The sequence below is a fragment of the Amphimedon queenslandica genome, unplaced genomic scaffold (genome assembly GCF_000090795.2).
Source record: "Amphimedon queenslandica unplaced genomic scaffold, v1.1 AMPQUscaffold_13097, whole genome shotgun sequence".
Taxonomy (NCBI): domain Eukaryota; kingdom Metazoa; phylum Porifera; class Demospongiae; order Haplosclerida; family Niphatidae; genus Amphimedon; species Amphimedon queenslandica.
The window spans coordinates 56,687-76,495 of NW_003546667.1; the positions used below are offsets into that span (position 1 = coordinate 56,687).

The window sequence follows — 19,809 nt, forward strand, 5'->3', positions numbered from 1 at the left end:
AATTAAATGAATTCCGTCGCCTCAAAGAGCTATATATTAAAAATTGCACCATTCTGGATACTGCCCTAGAGTGTATCATGTCCTCTTCTTATCCTCTCATCATTACTATCACTTCTTGTGATTTTATTTCTGCAGATCTAGAGGAAAATGAGGGTATTTTTGAAGTAAGAGATATGCCGTTGAAGCTCATACCGCTGAAGAATGGGAAAATGAAAAGCCTCAAGATTAATGATTGCATTCTTCCTAAAAAGTTGTTACGTTCACTATTCTGTAACTGTTGAGACAGTGCAAATATGTTTTAACATTTTTACAAAAAGATTAGTTTTTATAAAACAAAAGTTTAGATCTAAATCTGTAAATCATAATAATAAAGCCCACGCAAATTGCTCCTAGGTGTGGCTCAATCATAGCTCAATGTTCACTGATTAAAAAAGTAAGTCGCTCATCATTTTCTGGCATATTATACATGCGATACATGTACACCTGCTCTTTCTTTCCCTTTAGTGGCTACCCCAACTGTTAGTGTATTACTAGAGGCTAAGGCTGAACTCGGTGAGGCTCTATTTTATGATCCAAAAGCAAATGAGCTCATTTGGGTTGACATTGATGGAATGAGTGTCAACTTCACCAGTTTGGATGAAACTGGAGGTAGTAGCAGTATAAATAGGAAACTTCAACTGAAGGAGAAGCCAAGCATTGCTATACCCTGCAAGAGTGGGAAAGGATTATTAGTGACTCTTGGGCGTAAACTGTGTATCATTAATCGTGACAATGGTAAAGAGAAAAATTAGCTTGAGATCTAACAGAATAAAATTATATTTTCAGGTGACGTGTTAAAGGAATTGATCTCTGTTGAGTCAGAAAAGGAGCGTAATTTTTTTAATGATTGCAAGTGTGACAGGTTGGGTCGGTTCTGGGGTGGAACAATGTGCCCTCCTACTACCCGTACGCCACCAATTCACATTGATAAAATAGGAAGTTTATATTCATACGATGGAGGTATTAAACTAAATGAGGCTATTACGATTTTAATTGTGTTTTATGCTTCTTTCTATAGTGTCTATTAAGCATCATTTACCTGGCATTGGCATGTCAAATGGACTGGATTGGAGTCCTGATGGAAAAACACTGTACTTTACTGAGTCACTCCCTCCAAAACATATCTATTCTTTTGATTTTGACGAGACAAATCCGGCCATCTCCAATCAAAGGGTAGCCATTGATTACTCTACTAATGTGGAGTTGGGTGTCCCTGATGGATTGTGCAGTGACAGTGAGGGCAAGCTTTGGGTGGCTGGAACTTTTGGTAAGAATAATATCATTCGCTGGGATCCAGTGACAGGGGAAAAGCTGTTGGAACTTCAAGTTCCTGTTTTGAGACCAACGTCATGTTGTTTTGGTGGTCCAAAGTATGACACACTTTATGTGACTTCAGGAATATTTGGTGCTGGACCTGAAGAGATTGAGAAGTTTCCTCTCTCTGGTAGTATATTTTCTGTGACTGGTCTTGGAGTCACTGGATTACCTGCTAACTTGTTTGATGACTCTAAATGTATTTGAATAGAAAATGGTTATATTATAGATCTATAATCATTGATATTTTCATGCACTGATATGTGATTTTACTAATTAAGATTTGCTATGTCAACTGTGCCTGTGGTTAGCCTGGGGGAGTGGAGGTGTGCCTAGAGCAGATAATTAAGAAACTGGAAGAAACAAGTAAGCACAGTGATTATAGTTAGTGAACAATTTATTCTTTTCCTATAGTGACTACTCCAACTGTTAGTGTATTACTAGAGGCTAAGGCTGAACTCGGTGAGGCTCCATTTTATGATCCAAAAGCAAATGAGCTTATTTGGGTTGACATTGATGGAATGAGTGTCAACTTCACCAGTTTGGATGAAACTGGAGGTAGTAACAGTATAAATAGGAAACTTCAACTGAAAGAGAAGCCTAGCATTGCTATACCCTGCAAGAGTGGGAAAGGATTATTAGTGACTCTTGGACGTAAACTGTGTATCATTAATCGTGACAATGGTGAGCATTAACAATGAAAATTATTATTGAAAGTCCATGTGCCTATACACCTGTCGATGTCAAGCCTTATTGCACATGTATATGAATATGATGCTTGCCGTAAGGTTTTATTAGAGTTGCTGCTCTAATGTAGAGTCCATGAGAAAATTACTGTAGGCTAAATTTTGCCAAAATCGTCAAAATTTTAAAAATTTTTCCAGCTACATATACATGTACTTATGGTGTGTAGAAAGTTTGAGTAGATTTTGATCAAATTGAATTTTTTTACAAATTTTTAAAGTTGTTTCAAAGTTCGGCTAAAGTCCCCATACTATATTGGGCCTAATAGAATTAGTTGACATTACTAATTCTCTTGTGCAAATTAGTCAGAAAATTATGCATCGAAAAGTTAAGGATATTTTGGAACCGATGCTTGTTTATAGCTCAAAAATTGGCAGTTGCAATCAGCTAGATATGATAGAACATAAGGCATTAATGTGTACAGGAAGTGTAATAAAAACTTATAACTATTAGAGCTATTGAAAAAATTGCATACTAGTATTTTTGCACTTAATATATAATTTTTATGACTGATAAATTAAATTGGTGATGCATTTACTTTATAATTTATGTTCAGGTAACATATTAAAGGAGCTGTTTTCTGTCGAACCAGAGAAAGAGAATAACAGATTCAATGATTGCAAGTGTGATAGACTTGGTCGATTCTGGGGTGGAACATTATGCCCTCCCTCTGGCCCACCACCATTCCCAACTGAAGGAAACTTATACTCATATGATGGAGGTACTACATAAATATGCATCAAATTGATTTTTTAGTATTATAGTTGTTACATATGTGTACAATGTTTGTGTAATTCCTATTTCTATTGATCTTTCCTATTCTTTATTGCAGTGTCTGTTAAACATCATCTATCTGGTATTGGTATTTCAAATGGACTGGATTGGAGTCTGGATGGTAAAACATTCTATTACACTGACTCACTTCCTAAAATACAAATCTATTCTTTTGATTTTGACGAGACAAGCTCCACCATATCCAACCAAAAGGTAGCCATCGATTACTCCACAAGTCGAGATCTGGGCCTACCCGATGGGTTGTGCAGGGACAGCGAGGGCAAACTATGGGTGGCTTCACCTAATGGAAAGAGTAATGTCACTCGCTGGGATCCAGTGACAGGGGAAAAACTGTTGGAGCTTCAAGTTCCTGTTGTAAAGCCAACGTCTTGTTGTTTTGGCGGTCCAAAGTACGACACACTTTATGTGACTTCAGGATTGTTTAATGCTGGACCTGAAGAGATTGAGAAGTTTCCTCTCTCTGGTAGTATATTTTCTGTGACTGGTCTTGGAGTCACTGGGTTACCTGCTAACTTGTTTGATGACTCTAAATGTATGTGATTCATTTGTATGAAGAATGTATTAACTCATTATTCTGGTTAGCTTTTTTGTGTGCTTGCGTTTCATTTATCCAATCATTTTATCAATGAATGATGACAAATAGGTAACAATAGGTATAGTGCACACACCTCCTCTTTGTGATTGCTGTCTATAGTGATGCAAAACTATATTACATTTTAATTAACCTCAATAACAACTTTGGCTTTTAAAATCAAAAAGAGAAAAGATTCAATGATTTATTCAAGTGCTAATGGAACTAAAAGGGTTCCCTTAATTGTTATATTTGCACTTCCAGTCAATAGAACTCGTTTTTCATTCCAATTCATTTTAACAGTTAGGTTGCCACCCCTGGAGGAACACTGACGTGCTTTCATGCTCTCTTTTTGGAACACTTTACTCCAATATGGACCCAGTGTTGTGTGAGCAGCGCCTAAAAAATTAAACAAATGATACAAATTTCCTAGGATTACATAGCAATAAAAGTGTATAAACAAAGCAGAGTCATTTTTGACCTTACGGGAAATATATTAACATAAATGTGTCAATGTTATAACTTTAAATTTATGCTGTATTGATAAATAACTATATAAAATTATTAGAGCTTATGCTCATACCTGTAACATGGTCTTCATTATTGCCCCACCAAGGAGCATAATATCTTGAATAAAAATCATAATCTTTGTCATTGGATTTCACTGTTACAATGATCCCTTTAACTTTGCTCTGTCTCAAAGCCAAGAGTTTTGTAAAATTAGGCAAAGGCAAAGATTCTAATTGAGTACGTGTTGTTCCATCAGGCAAACAAATTAAGAGTCTGTTTGAGGCACTACAATACTGACAGTCAGAGATATCAGAACTACCAACAACTAGTTTAATCAGTTCTGCAAAGTCATCTTTATTAGCCCTTTCACATGTTGAAGCAGGCAAATCAATAGTAAATAGGGTCTCATCGACTGATGCAGTTTTCGTAGCTTTCAGTGTACCACTCATTGTGTTGAAGTACAGCTCTTTATTAATATTTTCAAATACTGTCCAAATGACAGCTGCAGTTGCCAAAGTCCCATGTCCACACATACTCACTTCACATGTAGGGGAAAACCATCGTAATGAGAAATGGGAGGAAGTCTTGAGATCACAATGGTTGCTAATCCTATGTGGAAAAAGAAATAAATTATTTAATGACTTATAATTAATTCGACTAGTACTTGAGCCCAAATTAATGTAACTACAAACTAAGATGTCATAATAGTTCTACCATAAATAAATTTCATTAACCAATTGAATCACTGTCATTAGCCATATAGAAATAGTGTCAGTAGTTGATGTCACTGTGATTAGTTTGGGTGAGTACTATGTTTTGTGGTGGGTTAGTTTTATAAACAAAAAGTTAACAACACACAGAAAATGATTACATGTCATTAATGCACAAGCTCATAATACTTGTGTATGCATGTAATTATTCACATGTAAAATTACAGTACAGTGCTATGGCGATTTTGCTACAAAAATTTAATTGGTGTTTTTTTAAATTTTGTCTACATGTGCATTACTGCATGAGCATGCACATTAATGATTGATAGTTTTAATATTCACTTGCAAATTGCCAAATGGAAAAATGAAACCCCACCTAATTAAAATGCTATATGTATAACAGTGTTAAACGTAAAATTATTTACTGTAAAGATATTACATGTGTAAATTTTTTTATGCATAATTATGTAAACTATTCATTATTTTGGTAAAACTTCAAAATAGCCATTTATTTTTGGACTCACCACGCTTGCGTAGGCGGGTACTAAGCAGTTGGGTTGCCATTCTGTCTGTCATTCTGTCACAAAAATTCCTGTTAATTCCTAGTCAATATCTTTTTTACTGAGCTCTCCTGAGTTATAATTCTTTTTAAGCTTTGAGAAAAAGATAATTTATTTAGCTCCGTTGTATTTTCGTAGCAATCCGTGGTAGCAAAAGCTGAATATTTTCAAGAATAGACCACTTTTCCTAGCCAAATCTTCGTGTTTCACTCTATTAGGTCAAGATTAGCATTGATAGGTAGAGAAAAGTACCTAGATTAAAAAATATGTGGAGATTTTCTAATCTCTTTTTTGTTTGCGAGTTACAGTTGCTCAAAGTTTGTGATTTAGCCTCTTCGAAAAATTTTGAGGCAGAACTGGGGAAAGCAAGAGCAACCAAACTATCTCAGTCTCTTTTAAATATCCAGGCAAATTTTTTGTGCTTACTTTTTCTTTGAATAAACCTTCAGATGCAAAAATAAATTTCAGCTTTTCTTCTTTCTCCTACCCACGTGCCATGTTTATCTGCACTGCACTGCTAGGTGCTGACCACACCTATAATTTATTTTATGGATCAGTGCAGTAATTGGCTAATTGCATTGTTGCACTTTGTCAAAATCTATTATCCTTTTTTTTAATATCAAGTTGCTTATATATATAATATCATGATGGGGGCAGTACAAGTAACACATTATCCCTCAGGTGAATCTCAGCAGGCGAGTCCACGCACCATGGTGCTTCATTTCATGGGTTCCAGATCTACAGTATATTTTGTCACTTAAATTTTACATTTAGAAAAATTAATGTAAGATGTCAAATGATGCCATCACCCACACAACATGCATTAGCACTACTTACACTGGGGCAAAACTGACAAAAGCTGTTTCAGAGAGATTTATCTCACTTGCAATCTTCTGACAAAGATCATCACGCACAACTGAACCTCTTGGAAGTATACAGACCATTGTAGCATTGCCAGAGAACGGTCCAGAGCTAAATGCATCCACCACATAGGCCTCCATCATTAGATACTAGCCTTCAATTAGATAGCTTGGCAGGGAATAACTCTCGAGAGTCGGGAAAGTCGGAATAGCATGTGACAGACACTGTAAATATTATTGTTTATAATTAATTATACTGAACGAGTTGGGCGTGGTAAGCATTGTTATGGCTTCATGTATATGTTCACAGTGTTCCACTCAGACATAACTATGCAGTATGGATGTAAGTTACTCATGAATCAATAAAAATAATGCCATGAACATGAAAAGTGTGTTATGTAAAGGAGAGTAACCTATCTCAAATTCTATTCATTCTCTTATATTAAATTACTTATTAGACCACTTGACTATTCACAGGTCCACACATCTACTTATGGAACTTGAATTGAAAATAATGATAATCTATTATTGTAAGTTACTGCTTTACTTTCAGCTTTGCTAATTCATTTACACAGCTAGCCGGCTCATCCCAGAATTTGAATGTTTAAGTCTAGAGCTTGTTCTACAGTAAACCGTCTGATTGACAATTCGAAATCATGCATACCTAACTACACAACTGATGGGAAGCAAAACCAAAGCATGCAACAGCATCTTTTCTTATACAGTAGTACTAGTACTAGTAGTACTCATTATAGTATTTATGTAGTACTTTCTTTTATACAATATGTTCTACAGCAAACCGTCAAATTGACAATTATGCATAACTGCACAACTGATGGGAAGGCAAAACCAAAGCATGCAAGAGCATACTTTTCAGATCTATTTCAATTTCTCTTATACCATAGTACTTGTTATGGAACAGTGGCAGGGTCTGACTGGCTGTTATAATAGCTACGATGCCAAGCCATGCACAACTGGAGCTATAGTAGAGTACTCACAAATTAAAGTTCGCAGCACATAGATCTAAAATCTTTGTTATGAATCTATTGTAAATATACTACAGGTATTAATAATTATTGTAATAATTACTCATTATGTTAAATCTATAGTCACTTTGCTATTGTTTACTGGCCTGCTTGTGTCATCAATGGTGTTTGCTCACATAATGTACAGTTGCAGCTACAAAAATAACGCTCAATACATCCAGTTGGGTTTTGGTTGACAAAATAACTTGATTGATCATAATATAGTTCTGGTGGGTGCATTGAGTATCGATCACTCCTCCAGTTATTGCACAATTTAATGAAGAAGTATATGAGTATTAGGAATGAAGGAATGAAGCTTAAGACATACTGAATTATATACACTTGGTTGCTCGGTGATTTACTAAATGTGAGTTGATATTGGTAGAATACAGTAAAGTTGATGATAAGAATGAGCAAAAAAATAAAGGCATCCAGCCTGTTGTGAACCGTCTGTTTGTATGGACGTAGTGTGACTGTTATTCCCAGGGCAAGTGTGATTAAGATCTGCTGTAAAATCAATTGACTAGCATAATCCATTGAGAAAATTGAAGTAGCAAATAGGCTTGAACGGAGAAACAAATACCAACCAGCATACCAACGATAGTCATGAATTCCAAATGAAAATCTCCAAATTTTGAATTTTGAGCATGGCCCAGTTCCTCTTCTGTATTTTTTGTCTTTAAGATCTTTCTGGAATGGGACAAGAAGACATTTGTCAAGAAATTTATCCAAATACCACATAATGTGACCAAATTTTGTGGAAGCATTGTTTTGCCTTTCGGTATGATTGTATCTTAGTGCTAGCAAAATAAATGGAAATCCCATGATAACAGTGATGAGAAAAAATATAGCCAGCCAAGCAAACCTCCAGTGCGTCATGTTACCGGGATATTCCAATTTTCCTTCCAAATACAAAACTTTATCAATAACTGTTCCATCTGAATCATATAAGTTTGTTGGTGCTAGGAGATAAAATGTGATAATATTCAATTTTGGGAAGGACAGTATCACACAAGCAGCAACAAGAGTTGGGATAGAAGAGTCTCTTCTAAAACGTATCATTCGATTTATGAAAGCAAGCCTGCTAAAGCAGCTGCAATTTGCAATGGCAGCTGCAATGCTTTCTGAGAAGTGTAAACGTCGAAGACATCTCCCAAAAGAGTCTGATATTTTGTCTAAGTTCTTAGCAACTAATATCAGGGCGACAACTGGTAGTAAAGCCATCAATGCCACAATGTACTTTAAAGCCAAAACACTAACCATCTCCATATCTTTGGCAAAACAGAAATTGTTTTTAAAGTACGTTAAATCAAGTTTCCAAAATGCATTTACGATCTGATAACAATTCGCTGTGCTATTAACAAAACTGCTACTTATTGGAATGGCCCCATACATATCCAGTTTCAATGTTGTCGTTGTCATTTGTCCAAAAAAGATAAGTGGGTTTAATGCACCAGAAACAAGAGAGAAATCAAATATGAAGATGAATAGCAAAAATACCAAAAGGATGGTAACATTTAGTACGAAGTATAGCCACATCTCACTTTTGTTACACTCAACACAATCATAGTTCTCACTGTTAATGGCAATTGAATAGTTTTCATTGCAAGTAGAGCACATCACTGATGATTGATCACGATTGTCAGCACACTGGTTGTGTAAATTAACGTTCATTAGCTCACCTACATGGGTTGTGCTGTTGTAAAAGCTTCTACAGAAAGTGCAGAGTCCAATAACCCAGCCTTTGTCTTTCCATTGGCCAACCCAGTACCCTCTCTGAACCTTTATGATATTACTCCCGTTACACTCGGCTTTACCTCCATAGCAAGATTTTATCTCCGTTTCGTTGCCTTGATAATTTTCTACGTACAGTTCGTTCACGTATTCTCCTTCAGTTAAAAGTACAACAGCTGTGATCACAAACACAAAGAGAACTGCTTCCTTCATCATTCTTTCATAAATTTTACCTCCAGTCCTCGATCCGTATCCGTAGGCGGCCACCCAGAAATAACGCGCAAATCAAATGAGCCAGTAAATTAATGCAATAATAGTCACCCAACCAAAAACATGCCTGACTAGCAAGGAATAATACTTTTCCACAAACAATTCATTAACAAGAACCTCCACAGATAATTTAACTAATGATAAAAATTGCAATTAGATCCACGTTATAGCAAAAAATAATATCAACAATATTTCTAATCAAAATATTCGATTGGATCGCTTTCTTTCTTGTCCAACTGGTAGGAGCTGAGAGTTACCTCTTGATCAAGACTCTGATAGACACGTAACATAACGTAATCATTAGTACCAACACATACCTATAAGAAACATAAGATATGTAACAATAACGATAACAATAACAATAGCAACAATAACAAATAACATGCAACAATAACAATAAATACATGTATGAATGTTAGACAATAAAGTTTCATAAATGAGGCCAAAAATTCTTCCATTTATTTTCACTAGTTCATTAAAATGAGTGAAAATCCTGTGAATAAAAGTTATGTTTTAGATCACAAAATCAGGATTAAAAGCATAACAACAGCTACAAGTAAAATATTTAGTAATAATTTTAATTAACACTTCCTAAACAACTTTTAAAAAATAAAGCAATGAGTAGAGTAATGCAGGAATTTTAAAAGGGTTAAAAAATTTCATGAATTTACCAAAATAAAGTATAAATACTTCCGGCAGTTTGTCCTCACGTGAGCGCATTACGCATTGAAACCATCCTAGTTTTTCAGGAACTGGTTAATTATTAAAAAATAAAAATTAAGATTGATCGTAATGGAGACAAATGGAGATTGTTAAAAAATACTTTGTGGGACTCTAGTAACTACATTGGATGACAAGACAAGCTAGTATGAGCCTTTATGGCTACTTCTAATAGTGGACTAAGGATTTATGTATATTAGTATTTTTATGGAAGTTTTAAAAAGTTATAGTGTTTAAAAACAAAGACTATTAATAAGCCAGGATGCCGTTACTCTCAAACAACTAGATGTGCACCTTAAAAACGTCTCAGTCTAGGCATAGATATCCATAAATGTAGATACTTTGTCATAAAACTTTCGGGTATATATAGTCTAGAGTCCCAAAAAGAATTTTTAACAATCTTCATTCGTCTCCATTACAGTATTCAAATTTCAATATCAATCAACTAGATCTTGGTAAACTAAGTTGGTTTCATAACGCACTCATGTGAGCTGTTTCCAAATTCTAATTAAAAAAAACGACCAAATGGTCTAAATAATTATTTAAATTAATTGAAACAAATTGTGATAAAAACAAGAGAGGCTTAGACACAGATTAAAAGATGCTACTAGTAAAATTGCTCTGTGTATAATAGAGTGGTTTCATATGACGTCACGGAATGCGTCATAATTACTTCCGTATGGCAAAATGGCTACTTTGCCATTCATTTGTACAGCGCTATAAACTCTTCTGGCAGGCTTCCTTAACTATGAGCATAGCTAATTCATGCTGCTCTTTCATTTGCCTGGACCCAGGGATGCAAAGGAAGCAAAAAGTCCTCGGATAGAGAACCAGTGAAGCGGCTGAAGTGAACACAGTCTTGTCTTGTTACTCCTATAATTATTGCTATCGCTACTTTTCTGCTTACTACTGCTAGAATTGTACTCCTTTTCTGCCTTGTGCTATATGAAAGAAGCTGTAGAAGAAGCAACTTTACTGCTGTAAACAAATGAGGCTCATCAATTTTTGCCATACAGAAGTAATTATGACGTCAAAAGGTGACGTCACTGAAACTGCTCTATATCTATGCAACCATGCTAAAAGTAAAGTCAAACCTGAAATTCTCCCAACCCATTAACCAAACGGTTAACCTAACCGAACCTAACCCTAGGAAGGGCACCCAATTAAAATAGGTTGGTGTATATTCTATTTGAACCACTGACCCCAAAGTGCTCCTTACTTTAATAAAGTAATTTACTCCTGCTACCACTTGAGTGCAGTATGCAATGGCCCTGAACTCAGTAAATTTTCTACCAGACTTTTCCTCTACGGATACTCTAACCTGAAGATATTTTCAATAGTTGAACATTATAAACTGATTTATACTTTATCTACTAGTTTCTGTATGGCCGCATCGGCAGGTAGTTCGTCCCTCAACCCTCCAGCTACGACCGCCATGTTTCACTTAGAAGTCAGACAGAGACTCACTGACTCAGCACAGTCAGCAGTATGACTGTATGATGGAGATCACATGAACATAAATTTTTTATGACGTCACTGGCGGCATGGAACGAATAAAATAATAATGCAAAATTCCCAAGGGCCAAGTGGACCTGAGTAGTGAAATCCATTTTCTTCTTGATTTCTTTGTCAGGGTAGATTTTTTCTAAATGAAAGGCAAGAAAGATAACGAGGAGAGTCAAAAGCTATCTGCCCTTACATAAGTTACATCATTCTTTCTGACTATGGACATCTTGAGATTAGTGAGGGACAGTGTAAACTCTACTGTTAGCTTTAATCAATGAGGTATCATTATCCTTCTTTTGGTTATTTTTTTTTCTCTCTCTCTCTTTCTTAAATTTATTAAATATGTATACACTTGTTATCTCTCACTTAGAAATCTTCTCAAAAACCGATTGTATAAAAAATTGCTCAGTCTCATGTCTACATGTAATCAACATTTTTCAGTTATTAGAATCAAATGGTATGTACTCCTAATTCCAACATATTGTCACTGCCTCTTAGTGTCACTAGGTAACCTGTTGCTTCACAGTCCTTCTAAAGGACATTTCATGAAATTATTATTATTCTTATACGAGAAATCAAGTGGTTACCAGCTAACAATTTAGCATCACCAAACCAGCTACTGTTACTAATAAGACTCTCCTCTCTTCCTGCCTTTCCACCGTTAGTTATTGACCATCATTACTAAACAATTAATGTGTACATGTACATACACATTGGTATCATGAAAGTGACATAACAACCGGTAATCTTAGTTTGAGTGTCTCAGTATACAAGGTAACGAAAGAGGAACTGACACATTCTCAGACAATAATGATTCCTAGAGCAATTACTACAAGAGCATTAACATCAACAACACGGTTTACATTGCTGTAGCCTGCAACAAGTACTAGGCTACTATGGTGATGACGAAGGAAAAGAGAATCATAACTTATGCTTGGACATTCAATGACAACAATGAAGGGACTCTGGAACACATACAGACTATAACGTTGATGAGGTTGACAACATTACATTTGGAAGGACAGCAAATGAAATCTTTCTCACCTTTACAACACACAATGGACTGTCACTGACTAGATTACCTTCTAGAGTGTATAAAAGGGACTGTAATCATTGGGTCTCGTTCTTCATCCTGTAAATATTGGAACCAATTTCTTCCTATACAAACTGCCAATTTTAATAGACCACTAGTTGTTTATAAATAATTGATTGATGTCACAGGACATTTTGAAATGTTTCAAACTCTTCCAACATCAACAATCAAAGTTTCATCATCAACAACAAACACTTCATTGCTATAGCTAAAGCATGGGAATGATCAGCAGTTTCTCTGACACTGAACTAACCGTCTATAAATTTCATGGAGCCACCTATAACTTATTTCAGCAAATCACAACGGATCATTCTTCATCTTCCATTAAAGTGTTTTATAATGTAATGTCTGGGTCCTGGTTGATGGTAATAGCCAATGAATTATCTGTTGATCTGTATATGCAAGTAGAATGATGCAAAATAACTTTAATTGTGATTGATAGCAGATTTATTACTTTCCTTTAGTTTGTTATTTTGTTGTGTAGAATAGCTATTGATTATAGTTTGTAAATATATCCTTACGTAATGATAAAAAAGTTCAAACCAAATAAGTTCAAAAGTCTGTACTGTACAAAGATTACTTCATTCATGGTTTTGGGGGCTGACTTGTCTTTACAGCAATAGAATTGACAGTTTTGCTGAAATAATATGCCATGTTTTTTTCAATTTTGTAACTAAAAAATTGTGATAAAATTAGCTATCATGATTCTTTTTGTGACAGTTTTATGTGTCTCCTTTCTACGGTGTAGAGCAATTGTGTGTCTAGTTCTTTTTATTATTCGGATCATTATTCCTCTTTTTCTACATGTATGAGTACAATGCATCTAATTTGACCAAGAAGCAATCATTAGTATCCAATGAATAGACGCTTGCATGATATTAGATGTAATGCTGCTTTGATAGCAAAACATCTGCTAATTAATTTTGTTTTGTTTGTGTAAGTTGGTAGATTGTCTATGTTACCTATAATTACTTTCTGTGATATGATAACAAAGGACTTCTGTACATCTAATTTCAATCATGCTATAATAAATAGCTACTTTGATAGATGTAGAGTCTGTATCAAAACAACATGGCTTCATTGCTGCTAGCGGGATGTTTCATTGCTCTTATTAGCACTGCTAATGCAGTTGAAGAAACAAAAAGTATGTTACATTAATAAAAATTTATATTAGATAGCTCTATTTTTATAGTCTGTATTCCTCGTGACTGTAAGGAAGTATATCAACAAGGTAAAACATGCAGTGGAGTATATACTATCAAACCTGATGAATTACCAGCGTTTGAGGTAATACGATACTGCCATCAATAGAATGTGATTTTTTAACAGGTATATTGTGATATGAGTAATGGTGGCTGGACTGTATTTCAAAGGAGAATGGATGGCACTGTTAACTTCTATCACAGTTGGGCTGACTATGCTAAAGGGTTTGGAGACCTCAATAGAGAGTTTTGGCTTGGGCTTAATAAAGTAAACTGACTTACAAAAAGCAGGACTAGCCTACGTGTTGACTTGAAAGATTTTGAAGAGAATAAGAGATATGCTACTTATAATAGCTTTCAAGTAGGAAATGCAGTCACAAAGTACACACTACATGTATCAGGATATGGAGGCAATGCTGGTGATAGTTTGAGCAATCATAATGGAATGAAGTTTTCTACTTATAATGAAGACAATGATGCGTATTCAGGAAATTGTGCAGCAACATATAAAGGAGCTTGGTGGTACAGTCATTGTCACAGTTCAAACCTAAATGGTCTATATTTGGTTGGTTCTCACACTTCATATGCCAATGGTGTCAATTGGTATCATTTTAAGAAGCATTATTATTCACTGAAGACAACTGAAATGAAGATTAGAAGGAAATAATTTACAAAATAATATTAACGATCTTAGTTTGATGCATATCTAATTGGGTAAATAATTCAGAGCATTTAAAGCATAGTTCCAAGAAATAAACTAATTGGTTTGTTGTTAATAATTAGCAGTATGTAGCATTGAATTACTCCATTGTTCATTGATACTGACTACTACCTTCACTGGCATTCAATTGGATCTAAATATACAGCATGGCACCTCAGGATACAATGTATCAATCATTTTCGATCATGTTTATTTTAGTAATATTTTCTCTAAATTACTTCTATTTATCTAACCTTGCATGATAGCATTTTTCTTTTTCCAGTCATTATTTCATGATGCTGCAGAAGTTAGTGTAGTTTTTGCATACTGATTGATGTGATTCAATTGAGGGGGTCTGTACATCAAAAATTAACATAAAAAGTTTTAGATCTACATATAATGCTAATTGTGCATGCATATCCATTATGCATTTAGTTGTCGTGAAGAGAAAAACATATATGTACATGTGTTTGCCTGTAAATCAGAAATGCATGCATTCATGATCTTTCACCAAAATGGCAATGATCTTAGTCAGGATTTCCAACAAAATTCTGGCATAGTGCTCATACAGGTTTTTGTCAGTAGATTTTAAAGTTGCTTTGAAATTTGATAAAATACAATTTAGATCTAATTATGCTTTAAAAATAAGAAGTAGCAGGTGAAACTTTAAAGGATATTCCTTTTAAATTTATGTACCAGCTAGGTGGTGTATGTCATTCATTTATTCAGAAACTTTCTTTATCTTTTCAGCGATACTTATACCATGATTGACATCAGCATCAACCCTTGCCAGTGTAAGGGGTAAAGGACAAGAACTCCTACTCTGTGGTTGTCTGGTTGACACTGTGACATTCTTCCAGGAGGTAGCTTTTATAGTCTAGCTGTGCATGCAAATAATGCAATGAGATCACTACTCACAGACACACATAGACTAGTTCATCTGTTCATTAACAAGTAATCCAGCTTCAGTATGTACCACTGAATTTAAAAAGTAGTGAAATCATGAATATGGTGTGATTGATGCTTACAAAATAGACTAATACAATAGGTCTAGACAAATTTTGATTTGGACATAAATCTACCTCAATATTTTGAGAGCAAAATAATTATAAAGGTCTCTTGACTCTTATGAAACAATACAAAGCACAATCAGTGTAAGTTACTTATTAGAAACAGCTTAAACTTTCTACATATCATTAGGACATTGATATGTATCAGTCAGATGGCAATGTTACGAGAGGCAGCTATTTTCAATTACTTCAAAATACTGAATTTTAAAACCCATCTTCTGAGAATCTCATGACAAATGTTCATTAAATCTAATCGCACATATTATATGGGTTTAAGATTTTTTAGTTGTTTTCTTTTTTTAGAGATATCACAGTATGCATGTACATTGCTACCAGCAATGATCAATATAAATAGGATAGCCTTTTTATCTCAACAAGTAATAGAAGTTTTTGGCCACAGCTAACAGTTGAGCCTTGAGCTAATGATGGTAACAACTAGTGTACCTGTCTATATCTATATCACAGTGGTCTGCTTTAGTCTGCTATTAAACTCGCCACACAAGACTGCATTGATTTTATGGTCTGGATTTAAATAATTATATTGTTTGTGGCTTTCTCCTTAAATATTATGACTTCAGAGTTCAACCAGAAAGTACAGACCATGGGCTAAAGTCCACTAATTATGCCATGAATATCATTACTATTTATTCTGGATAATCATAAACATTATGTCATTTTCAAAGGTGAAATGACATTTGGTGCATCTAATAATAATTTGCTGTTTAATGATAATTGTGATATAATATTAATTGGTTAGTTCTTGGTAATGTCTTATGCAATATGATACAGTATGGTAGATAAAAATATACTGGTACATAATCTATGCATCTTCTCCTAGCCATTATGAAAAAGTACCTTAATTCTAGCCTTTTGGTTTGTATTAGCCCAATTTTTTTGGGCAATAATTTCAAAAATCCAAATTTGATTTAAAACACCTCATAGTTATACACAATTCCAGCTCCTTCTAATTTTTGACAAAATTTGGCCAAAGTCCTTGTACTGTAGTACAGGGCCTTTGGCCCAAATTTAAAAGTTTGAAAATAACTTGAACTTGATCAGAATGACCTCAAATTTGAAACATGTAATAACATCATGTGCATGCATCAAAAAAATTAATAATAAAGCAGAAAATTTTCTCCTCTTCATTTTTGACAAAATTCTGCTAAAGTTTCTGTACTATGCTTTGGCCCAATTTTTGAATAACGTTTAAAATCAGTAAAAAAACCTTGGATGAGCTCAAATTTAAATTAAAACATGTATAAGCTTATATATAAGGAATTCTCTCTTACTAGTCATTTTTAAAAAAATTGGCCAAATACCATGCACAAGGAGGGTAGTCTCACGCAGCCAGACCATTTCCCAGCCTACAGTCATTTGGGTTCCAAATGACTGTAGGCTGGGGAATGGTCTGGCTGCATAAGACTACAGGCCTGAGGGTACATGCATAGTTTTGTTAATAACTTAATTTAAGCAAGAGTGACCTCATTAGCAGATTAGCTCATAAACACTTCTCTATCATTATTCTTATCATCACTATATCATTGTGATAATTGAAACATGATTTGGCATATAAGCTGCAATTTGCTTGGTTCAATCTTCAATTGTCTGCAAGGTTTACCATGAATAAGGAAGAGGCAAGCATTTATCACCAAATGTCCAATTTTCAATTGGAAGATGGTCTCAAGTTATTAGATGTTCTTTCTCCACGGTCTAATGACAGTGTCCTTGATATTGGCTGTGGTACTGGTCGACTGTCTATGATTCTTTCTGATAAACTGAGAGATGGTGGAAAATTGATTGGAGTCGATCCTGATTCAGAAAGAATAAAGATAGCAGCCATTGAAGGAAAAGGGTATACTAATCTCCAGTTTATGGTAGGATCTGATCAAACCTTTCCTGAAGATCAGTACGATATAGTTTTATGCACTGCTGCTATCCACTGGATTAAAGACAAACGGGAAACTTTCAAAAGAGTCTACAATAACCTTAAACCTGGAGGAAAGTTTGGATTTAATACGTTAGTTAATGGGGTGCCAGAATTAATGAAAGAAATAGCTCAGTTGTGTGGAGCACAAGTCTATGATGCAGTTGTGAATTCCATTTACTTTGAAGATGGTGACTACTACAAGCAATTGGCTGAGGAAGTTGGGTTTAACGTGCTGTATCTTGACACCTGTGCTAAAGAGTATACTCTACCTAGCATTGATGCTTTCATTGATTTTTATTACAGCGTGTTTCATGGAAAGTTTGATCGCAATGATCCAAATCTAGTTGAACTCAAGAAGAGATACAGTGGTCAACCCATATCATGGACACTGCATCGTTTATTTGTCATAATAACAAAACCTTCTACTGCAGACTAACTAAACTGTGTATCTCTGCAAGCCTGTATTGTTAATGTAATAATTCTTTTTTTGTGACAGTTTAATATGATTTCTGTTACTCCTTTCATACAGAGCAGAGCAATTTTTGTGTTTAGTTCTTTGTATTATTAGGATATTTTGTTATTGCTATTTTTTAATAGTTTATCTTGTAAAACCTAAAAGCAAGGGATAAGTAACCAATGAGCAGATATACAGCAGAAAGTGATGTTATTAAAATCATTTGTTTGCAATCTATATTGCTATAGCTAATATGATAGCAAAAACACCTGTTGATTAATTTTCTTTGCGAATGTTAGTACATTCGTCAAGTGGCATGCACATTGGATTGTTTATGTTATCTAATTACCTTCTGTCCTATGATAACAAAGGACTTCTGGCAATAATAAATAGCTCTTGCAATAGATGTAGAGTCAGTATTGAAGCAACATGGCTTTATTGCTGCTAGGATCTTTCATTGTTCTTATTAGCACTGCTAATGCAGTTGAAGAAACAAAAAGTATGTTACATGAATGAAAATTTATATTAGATAGCTCTATTTTATAGTTTGTATTCCTTGTGACTGTAAGGAAGCATATCAACAAGGTAAAACATGCAGTGGAGTATATACTATCAAACCTGATGAATTACCAGCTTTTGAGGTAATACAATACTGCCAGGTTATTATTGCAATTTTATTAACAGGTATATTGTGATATGAGTAATGGTGGCTGGACTGTATTTCAAAGGAGAATGGATGGCACTGTTAACTTCTATCGCAGTTGGGCTGACTATACTAAAGGGTTTGGAGACCTCAATGGAGAGTTTTGGCTTGGACTTAATAAAGTAAACCGACTTACAAAAAGCAGCACTAGCCTACGTGTTGACTTGGAAGATTTTGAAGGGAATAAGAAATATGCCACTTATAATAGTTTTCAAGTAGGAAATGCAGTCACAAAGTACACACTACGTGTATCAGGATATGGAGGCAATGCTGGTGATGATTTGAGCTATCATGATGGAATGAAGTTCTCTACTTATAATCAAGACAATGACATGCACTCAACAAATTGTGCAGCAACATATAAAGGAGCTTGGTGGTACAATCGTTGTCATAATTCAAACCTAAATGGTCTATATTTGGTTGGCTCTCACACATCATATGCCAATGGCATCCATTGGTATCATTTTAAGAAGCATCATTATTCACTGAAGACAACTGAAATGAAGATCAGAAGGAAATAATTTACAAATTGATATTAACATTGTTAGCTAGACTAGTTAAATGCATAGATATTATTTTGATTGAGTAGATATAGCTTGGTTTAATTTATAAATTTTAGAGCATTTAAAGCATAGTTCCAAGAAATAAATCTGTTGTTACTAGATGATTACTATTAACCTCTGCACCATTACCACAGCAGACTTTTAAGGCTTGGTATATTTAAATAATTTCTCGATAACTAAAATAAACTTCCTATAACATTTATGTTTCATAATTATTGTAAGCAAAAAGATCTATATGCTCTGATATTATGCTTAATTTTTGTGAATATCACAATGAGTAAATCAGTAGTTATCTAAATGGTATTGTCCCATTTTTAGATGACCATAACTTATCAATTTTAAGCCCCAAATCAGCTCATACTTTCTACACATCTTAAGGACACTGATACACATTAGAATATGTATGTTTCTGTGGCTGATTGGCTCTAAAGAAAAGGAGCTACATATACCATCACCTCAGTATAAGTTTATGCATGCTGTCCAAGTTTTATGCCATGCCAGACTTATAGAATAAAAGCACCACTTTAGTTCCATCAAGAGCACATAATATCATTATATACTCTTGGTTCCATGCAACTAACTACTTTAAGTATTGATGTATCGATAATTAGAACTTGTGAAATCTCAGTAGCCCATTTCTAATTAAGCCCTAGCTAGTCATTGACTTTGTTGCCAGTACCTTTGTTGTGGACAATTTATACACAGTACTACTCGAAGTTATAAGTCTTTACATGTACTT

At 34.6% G+C, this 19,809-nt stretch overlaps 6 protein-coding genes and 1 pseudogene across 7 annotated transcripts; 5 read left to right on the forward strand and 2 right to left on the reverse strand.

Moving 5' to 3' along the window:
* The first annotated feature begins 341 nt into the window (after window positions 1–341).
* On the forward strand, window positions 342–1,645 carry LOC109585245 (regucalcin-like). The gene is made up of 4 exons (XM_020001236.1): window positions 342–433; window positions 505–774; window positions 826–999; window positions 1,058–1,645. Coding segments are annotated over exons 1-4 (948 nt in total). The 5' UTR covers window positions 342–432; the 3' UTR covers window positions 1,561–1,645.
* On the forward strand, window positions 1,628–3,522 carry LOC100631921 (regucalcin-like). The gene is made up of 4 exons (XM_020001237.1): window positions 1,628–1,719; window positions 1,768–2,037; window positions 2,654–2,818; window positions 2,930–3,522. Coding segments are annotated over exons 1-4 (939 nt in total). The 5' UTR covers window positions 1,628–1,718; the 3' UTR covers window positions 3,433–3,522.
* Window positions 3,523–3,601: 79 nt separating this feature from the next.
* Window positions 3,602–6,310, reverse strand: LOC100632173 (phenazine biosynthesis-like domain-containing protein). The gene is made up of 3 exons (XM_020001238.1): window positions 6,081–6,310; window positions 4,047–4,582; window positions 3,602–3,862 (listed from the first exon to the last, which is right to left on the reverse strand). The coding sequence occupies exons 1-3, from the start codon at window positions 6,245–6,247 to the stop codon at window positions 3,669–3,671; spliced, it is 897 nt and encodes a 298-aa protein (XP_019856797.1). The 5' UTR covers window positions 6,248–6,310; the 3' UTR covers window positions 3,602–3,668.
* Window positions 6,311–7,104: 794 nt separating this feature from the next.
* Window positions 7,105–11,343, reverse strand: LOC100631544 (cystatin-B-like). Of its 2 annotated transcripts, none has more exons than XM_020001235.1 (3): window positions 11,218–11,343; window positions 11,072–11,173; window positions 7,105–9,449 (listed from the first exon to the last, which is right to left on the reverse strand). In XM_020001235.1, exon 3 carries the CDS (start codon window positions 9,076–9,078, stop codon window positions 7,228–7,230), a length of 1,851 nt encoding a protein of 616 aa, XP_019856794.1. In that variant the 5' UTR covers window positions 9,079–9,449; window positions 11,072–11,173; window positions 11,218–11,343; the 3' UTR covers window positions 7,105–7,227. The 2 variants fall into 2 exon arrangements, with proteins under 2 accessions (XP_019856794.1, XP_003389363.1); XM_003389315.3 differs by having other exon boundaries at window positions 9,218–9,449; window positions 11,218–11,332.
* Window positions 11,344–11,362: 19 nt separating this feature from the next.
* LOC100632300 (ficolin-1-like) lies at window positions 11,363–14,591 on the forward strand (annotated as a pseudogene).
* A 2,451-nt stretch (window positions 14,592–17,042) lies between these two features.
* LOC105314124 (malonyl-[acyl-carrier protein] O-methyltransferase-like) lies at window positions 17,043–17,786 on the forward strand. The gene has a single exon (XM_011408094.1). The coding sequence runs from the start codon at window positions 17,043–17,045 to the stop codon at window positions 17,784–17,786; it is 744 nt and encodes a 247-aa protein (XP_011406396.1).
* A 429-nt stretch (window positions 17,787–18,215) lies between these two features.
* Window positions 18,216–19,101, forward strand: LOC105314125 (ficolin-1-like). Its single transcript, XM_020001239.1, has 3 exons — window positions 18,216–18,303; window positions 18,351–18,445; window positions 18,489–19,101. The coding sequence occupies exons 1-3, from the start codon at window positions 18,234–18,236 to the stop codon at window positions 19,026–19,028; spliced, it is 705 nt and encodes a 234-aa protein (XP_019856798.1). The 5' UTR covers window positions 18,216–18,233; the 3' UTR covers window positions 19,029–19,101.
* The last annotated feature ends 708 nt before the right edge of the window (window positions 19,102–19,809 follow it).

Coding starts and splice junctions, on each gene's coding strand:
- LOC109585245 (XM_020001236.1), top strand. Junction 775..825: donor TATCATTAATCGTGACAATG/GTAAAGAGAAAA, acceptor TTATATTTTCAG/GTGACGTGTTAAAGGAATTG. Junction 1,000..1,057: donor TTTATATTCATACGATGGAG/GTATTAAACTAA, acceptor TTCTTTCTATAG/TGTCTATTAAGCATCATTTA.
- LOC100631921 (XM_020001237.1), top strand. Junction 2,038..2,653: donor TATCATTAATCGTGACAATG/GTGAGCATTAAC, acceptor ATTTATGTTCAG/GTAACATATTAAAGGAGCTG. Junction 2,819..2,929: donor CTTATACTCATATGATGGAG/GTACTACATAAA, acceptor TCTTTATTGCAG/TGTCTGTTAAACATCATCTA.
- LOC100632173 (XM_020001238.1), bottom strand. CDS start 6,247: ATGATGGAGGCCTATGTGGTGGATGCATTTAGCTCTGGACCGTTCTCT. Junction 4,583..6,080: donor TTTGTCAGTTTTGCCCCAGT/GTAAGTAGTGCT, acceptor TTTTCCACATAG/GATTAGCAACCATTGTGATC. Junction 3,863..4,046: donor TAATGAAGACCATGTTACAG/GTATGAGCATAA, acceptor TTAATTTTTTAG/GCGCTGCTCACACAACACTG.
- LOC100631544 (XM_020001235.1), bottom strand. CDS start 9,078: ATGATGAAGGAAGCAGTTCTCTTTGTGTTTGTGATCACAGCTGTTGTA.
- LOC105314124 (XM_011408094.1), top strand. CDS start 17,043: ATGAATAAGGAAGAGGCAAGCATTTATCACCAAATGTCCAATTTTCAA.
- LOC105314125 (XM_020001239.1), top strand. CDS start 18,234: ATGGCTTTATTGCTGCTAGGATCTTTCATTGTTCTTATTAGCACTGCT. Junction 18,304..18,350: donor TGCAGTTGAAGAAACAAAAA/GTATGTTACATG, acceptor TCTATTTTATAG/TTTGTATTCCTTGTGACTGT. Junction 18,446..18,488: donor ATGAATTACCAGCTTTTGAG/GTAATACAATAC, acceptor TTTTATTAACAG/GTATATTGTGATATGAGTAA.